This window comes from Aphanomyces astaci (assembly GCF_000520075.1).
Source record: "Aphanomyces astaci strain APO3 unplaced genomic scaffold supercont1.232, whole genome shotgun sequence".
Lineage (NCBI taxonomy): Eukaryota > Oomycota > Saprolegniomycetes > Saprolegniales > Verrucalvaceae > Aphanomyces > Aphanomyces astaci.
This window is the reverse complement of record NW_009798495.1, coordinates 1-6,556: the sequence shown is the minus strand read 5'-3', so window position 1 is coordinate 6,556 and position 6,556 is coordinate 1. Positions and strand designations below refer to the sequence as shown.

At 45.3% G+C, this 6,556-nt stretch overlaps 1 protein-coding gene across 2 annotated transcripts; it reads right to left on the bottom strand.

The window, feature by feature from the left end:
• Nucleotides 1-2,319: 2,319 nt before the first annotated feature.
• H257_18829 lies at nt 2,320-4,941 on the bottom strand. 2 transcript variants are annotated; one of them, XM_009847955.1, is made up of 5 exons: nt 4,597-4,941; nt 4,056-4,494; nt 3,246-3,471; nt 2,996-3,109; nt 2,320-2,757 (listed from the first exon to the last, which is right to left on the bottom strand). In XM_009847955.1, the coding sequence occupies exons 1-5, from the start codon at nt 4,903-4,905 to the stop codon at nt 2,463-2,465; spliced, it is 1,383 nt and encodes a 460-aa protein (XP_009846257.1). In that variant the 5' UTR covers nt 4,906-4,941; the 3' UTR covers nt 2,320-2,462. The 2 variants fall into 2 exon arrangements, with proteins under 2 accessions (XP_009846257.1, XP_009846258.1); XM_009847956.1 differs by lacking the exon at nt 2,996-3,109.
• Between the last annotated feature and the right edge of the window lie 1,615 nt (nt 4,942-6,556).

Sequence of the window (6,556 nt, the reverse complement as noted above, 5' to 3'; positions counted from 1 at the left end):
TTGTGCCTCCATGGACGCTTCCTCGCCCAGTCGATAGTTCAAGTGGATCAAAGCACTCTCGTATGTATAGGAATCACACTCAACGTTGAAGGATGTGAAGTCTGAGATCAGTGCGTCCATCTTCATATGAGGGAGCTTATATTCGTTGCTTCCATGTATGTCGATGGATTTTTCGATCTCCTTTTCAAGTGTAATGCAAGTTTTTGACACCGTATCCACATGCAACTCATAAAACGAGGTTTCTACAGCATCAATAAGATCCTCGATCGTTCGAATGCACTTTTGATACTGCAGGCTTTGAATAGAGTTAAAATATCCTAAGTCTAAAACGTTAAAATCTGGACTATTCGGCGGCTGATTCATCACTTCAATTCCGTTGATACTTCGCGACTTCAGCATACTTGATGTCAAGCACTTGTGGGGGTTGGCATTATCTTCTTGGATTATAACACCAGTCTGCGGTGGGAACTTTGAACTGTATCACAGGCACGCCAAGCAGTGTTTCGTACACCACCTGGCGCTCATCAGAGCGGAGGTGGGTGCTTACGCTTCGCGGTGCGTCGACGGGACGAGGATCGACGCAACGAAAGTTGGTGTGGTGCGAGTGCATAGTGAGGGTAGTGTCGTGGAGGGTACAGTGTTGGGGCAACATGAACATTCGTGTAATGATAATGTTTTAATGGCACCCAATAATATCTCGACAACCAAAATGCTCAAGAAAGCTCGCAAACTACCCAATCCAAGCCGAGTTCTTGCGCTTTTTGATGTACCAATCGCAGAAAAAATGGGTGAACCACTGTACTGAGGTTGTGTTCGGCTTCACTGCCAAGAGCCTTTGCTGCCAAGAAGCAATATCCTATAAACTTGTGAACAACATGTATATATATAATAGATATTATGTAAAATATATCGACCGTCAAATGTCATTGGTCGATTTGCTTCACCAATCGCCACGTCTCCACTGTCCTTGAGTTGAGCAACCTTATGCTTGTACCCGCATGCAAAGTCTGAATCGTTGTTAATGTATGAATCAAATCAAGGTTTATGCACGCATATCGTACCTGCCAATAGTGTTTCCAGTTCATCGGACACGCGGACATTGGACTCTTTATACATGAACTTGATGGCGCTCTTGCATGCGTTAACAGTAGAGTATGACTTGAACTGATGTGGTTCAACCTCAGCACCACTTGGTCCTCGTTTCACCCATTCATACGCTAAGAAGCCTTTGCAGGCGATTGGATCGAGGGGAAGATCAACCACACCATTGGTCATACAACCAGGATGCTCGCGTAACAGCCATGCTTTAAGGAGTATGAGCGTCCTCTCGTACTGATAGCGTGTCTTGCTACCATACCTAAGCAACATCACCTGGTCCCCTGTTCTTGAATCACCTGGACTTATGTGGTCGGCGTGCGACACCACATAGGCCGTCCGCTCGGGTGCTTGCATTGCAAAATAGTGACTCTGAAACTCTATCCGGATACAAAATTTCGTTCTATTTCGTAAAACCCATTATATCTCTGGATATAATTTTGGCATACAAATGTCAAATCAAATTATGTCCAGTATCTGGGTTTACGAAATTTCGTGTTTCGTATCTCCCATTGTATCCGGCACATTATTTTCGTAAAACATATATATTTGTACATACTGTCCGTTTGGGCAAGCAACTTTTCTACTCCACCGATTTTGATGATTTCTTTTGCAATCGCTTCATCTTGAATTATATGCGTTGCAGCCTGGGTGTCAGAGCTCCAGCTCATGCGCAGCGTGTGGAGTTTGCTTGCGCTGGCACGCAGATTTCTGCACGGATCTGAACAATTCTAATCGTGACTGACACAGTTGCACGACACTACCCGAACATATTATTTTGAATCTGAGTCAGTATTACTATTCATTGTATCAGAATTTTAGTAAATTACAGTTTGGTTGTATACAAACCGGAAATAAATACAATTTAAATTTAATAAACTTGACTTCGCGCCGAAAATTCAATTCAAGTTTATTTCAAACAGGAGCAATTTCAAGCAAAATGAACCCCCTCACACACTGTAGGTTTAACTCCTCAATTTGAATATATCTTTGAATTACTCAAATTCATATTGGTCTAAAAGTTATGGAAGTTTCGAGCAATTCATTCCTTTTGCCCAAACGGACAGTATATATACGAGGATGTTGCATGGTTCATTTCGACTGCATTTTTTTACTGACCGTGTGAGTTCACAGTAAATTTTTAATTTGAGTTGTTCCATTTTCATCGGGCACACGACACAATTCATCGGGCAGATGGCCAATTACTTGGGCACAGGGCTAATTATATCGGGCACACCGCCAAATATACCGGGCGCACGGCCAAATACAATCGGGCATTCGTCCAACTTAACTGTGTAATTGTATTCTAGAGGCACTACCAACCAAGCACACTATATACTAACTACTACTGTACATACTCGTGTCAGCTACTGCCCTGACGCCAACTTGACGACACTGGTGATTTTGAGCTTGCGTTCGTTGCGAATGATGGGCAAGAGCAGGAGTTCCAGCATAAGCCCCGCTAAAAAGATGAGCGACGTGACGAAGAAGCAGAACCGGTAGCCGTATCGCTCGATCAAGAAGCCGCCGGCCATGGCGCTCCCGGAGTAGCAAAACATCGTCAGGCCTTCCAGGGCATTCCACCGTCCTCGCCACGCTTTCGGCACGTGATCCATGAGAATCGATCCACGAAGCGGTCCCGAGCATCGCATGAAGGCAGTCCTGCGCACCAACTTTAATATCCCCTCGACATCGTAAAAAGAGATAGGTATAATAGAGTTCAATCAGTGGTTCGAATAGAATAAAAAAAATGGATAATATAAATTTAACATAAATATCATAGCCAGGTCTACTAGTAGATTACTTACTACCTACGCATCAACTCAACTATGCGGTCGAAATAAAATATTCACAATGAAATACGATAAATAATATATTTGTATATCTATATTCGACGTACCGCGTCAAGTACAATGTGATTTCGAGCCACAATGGCTCGGCGTACGAGATCGAAAACAACACGATCGATGCCAAAACACGCGTTCCAATCACGGTTTCAATGTCGCCAAGCCGCCTACACCAATAACAATCATTAAACATTTGGAAGAAGAATAATATTTTAGATTCGAGACTAGGATGACAAGAATTAGAAGACGCAACGACAGGAGGAGTATATATCGACAATTATATATATATATATATCAACGTACGCCGAGAATCGCTTGGTTAGGGACGTGAGCAACACAACCAAAGCGGGTTGGATCACAAAGAGCAGGTTCACTTGCGAAGGCGTTAGGCCGTATACGTTTTGAAAAAACAGCGGAAAAAAGCTGATCGACAGGCCGGCGCCGTTGTACATGATAAAGTCGGTCACGAACAAGATGAAGGGAATGTGGCGTGGACCGAGGCAGTAAAATGTGTTGGCGGTTTCCCATACTATATCGACAGTTGAATAAGATTAGCAAGCGAAACGAATTTGTAATTAAATTGAAGTAAATGCCCTCAAACAAGAATAAATCAATTACAACAACAAACCACTATCGGCGTCAGCATTTGGAATCAGACCAACCACACGATGCAAGCATGTAGGAAACATAAACCAACAGATCCATCGCCCTGAAAAAGTACTATGAAATGGTCACCAATATAAAAAACGAAATAAATAATTAATTCAACCAATTGCCAATATATTGTTGGATATTCCCACGAACAAAAGGGATATTGTCATCACGAAGTGGTGTAAAAAAATGAGAAACATATTCCAAACAATCACCAAAATCCCTACAAAAAAGGGATATATATCGTTCTACATATATAATTGACTATATAGTAGTACTCTGGCACCCACACCACGTCCCAAAGAGTTTTCTACCGATCTTTATCCCGTCATAACTTTACGGCCAACATCATGATGCAAAATCAAAAAAATATACATATATCCGTGCAAACAACCAAACAGAGAGAAAGATGCATCCTAGACATCAACAATATGATCATTATCCTATGGAGCGCGTACATACATTCTGGTGGTTCATCGTCCGTATCGTTTTGCAACAACAACGTCCGCTCTTTGCCCCGCGGTGTCACATCTAGGTCGGACAATTCGCCATCTTCGATGATCGACAGCCGGTTGTTGGCTCGTCGGTTGTTTTCGTACGCGAGGTCGTCGTTGAAGAAAAAGAGCACCGCGATACCAGGAATACCCACAATCATGCCGCCGCACAAGACGATTTGAAGGCCGGAAAGGGACCACGAGTCGCCGTAGATGTAGAAGAACACAATGCTAGCGATGGGGCCAAGGGTGCCGGCGACACTCATCAAAATGTACCTGGTGGTCATCGGGCCTTCGCGCTGGCCGTTGGGGATGGAGTCGGCGAAGAGGGCTTCGGTCGCGGGGTCCTGAATTGCAAAGTACCCACCCCAGCACGCGTACGCCACGTATAGCACCAGGATATGGCCCTGCACAAGAGTCATTAGGTTCTGATCTCCACGTGGTGTATATATATGAGTGGCCATGATGAGTAATATATCGAGGGATTGATGCGAACGGCACACACCTACCGATACATATGCCGACAGACTCATGGCGGCACAAATCAAGCCCAACACAGCGGCAAACTTGAGCACAATGTCGCGGCGGAACCGATCTGACGCGTAGCCCGCGGGAAACGTCACAAGCATGCGCACGAGGCCGTTGATACCCGTGACCATGCCCACGGGCTCGTTCGATCCGGTCAAGACGTAGATGTAGCCAGCCAACATTTGGCCCAAGATAATATTGCGCGACGACCAGAACAATGCCGTGTACAAGTACGTTAAGCGCACGTTGTGCTCGAGCGCATTGTACTGCTTGACGAGACGACCCAGCATACTAGTATGTAGATTGTGTTGTCCGTGTGTTGAATGACCAAACAAAGTGTGGAGACCGCCGCGGAGAACGTCGATGGATTGGACGCGACATCGTTCCAACCTTGGATTCGTTTCAACCTCCAAGGTAGCATATGGAAAGCAGATAATATATGCTTATTTAAACCTGTGTAAATGTATGCCGTTTCAAAAAGAATTTAAGAAATACTATATGAAGTTTAGAGCATCCCCACCAGTGCGACTGTATACTATTTTACGACTAATCACCTACTAGGTGAGCCGGTTGCTCTGCTGCCGGAGTTAACAGTAATTGTCGGTTGGAGCAAGTTTCTACTTATTTGTCGTCGTACCGGTAGTTGAGCCTCGCATAGTTTTCAGACATATTCTGTATGTAGTATGAGTTTGTAGTATGCGTTTTCAAAACTCTGCGGTAGAACGGGGTTCGGTATTTTGAAGATGGGAATTAGTGCATGTGCTGTGGGGTCCACTGGAAGTAGGAAAGGCTCCGGTAGAATCCTTGGAACTATGCTAAGACGAATTCGCACATCTAAACTCAGTAACGATGTGGTCTTTGACGCGTTGGCTTGAAAGCAGTTAGCCCCGCCTCGCAGGAACATCCATTTGCTCGCTGTTTGACACGTGACGTGTATGTCAGAATGCATGTCGGTGTCAACTTGCGTGTATGTCCAATCGCATCGCTAAGTATCTCGTGATAATGTTGGTCAAAACACAGTTGGCGCCATCTCGCGGGCACTCCAATAGCTCCGCAGATTGACTCATGATGTGTTTGTTGGTCAGAGTGCAGTCGACCTATCTTGCAGGTACGACCGCTGTATTCGATGTGGTGAACAGTACTTCCGTATACACTTCGGAAGGCGTTCGTAAGTCAAGTAGCAGTTGTTTCGAACTATCAACGTGTTGTGTGGCATCACATAAGGAACAATAATGCTGTAGAAAGTTGGTATGCACGATGGAAGTGGATTTGTTTCTTGAATAGTTGTGAACCGGTTTGAGTTCAGACTTTGCAGAATCACATGACGACCTTCTGTCGGTTCGCTGCCGTGTACCTCCATGATAACCGCTATCTGAGCTACGGTAGGCAAGTTGTGTGTTGAAGTCTGCGCGCCATCAACAGCCTTCAGAACGATTTGAAGATTGCCCCCCCGAAGTCCCGTCCGCTTCCGCTCGACGCAAACGTTCTTTGACAGTTGCATACGTCCTCGTCAATGGGTTGTGGAGATCCGTCACTAGCTGTATCGTGGCAATGTACAACGAACTGAACGCCGGAAACATGTTTCGTCGGTGTTGAAGGTGCTCTTAGCTGGTGTGCATGTAGATTTGGGCAAAACGTGGTTGCCGCAGGTTTCCACTTCTCTTGAGGCTGGGCTGCAACGGACCAATGTTGTGGGTCAGCTGGCCTTGAATGCAATACGTTTTGAGGCCGCTGCGGCTGTGCTTGACCTCGTTAGTTCCAATGGAAGTGAAGTTGAACTGAGCGTTGTACTGACGGATGTGCTCGATGAAGTTGCGCTGCTTGAAGTGATCTTTGAACGCTTGCATTTCTGGCGAGTCTGGAAAAACGGAAGGATCCATCTTGACCTTGCCCTTCAAACAACAGGGCAGGTTCTTGTAGTCGTGGGGTGTCAACTTTGCT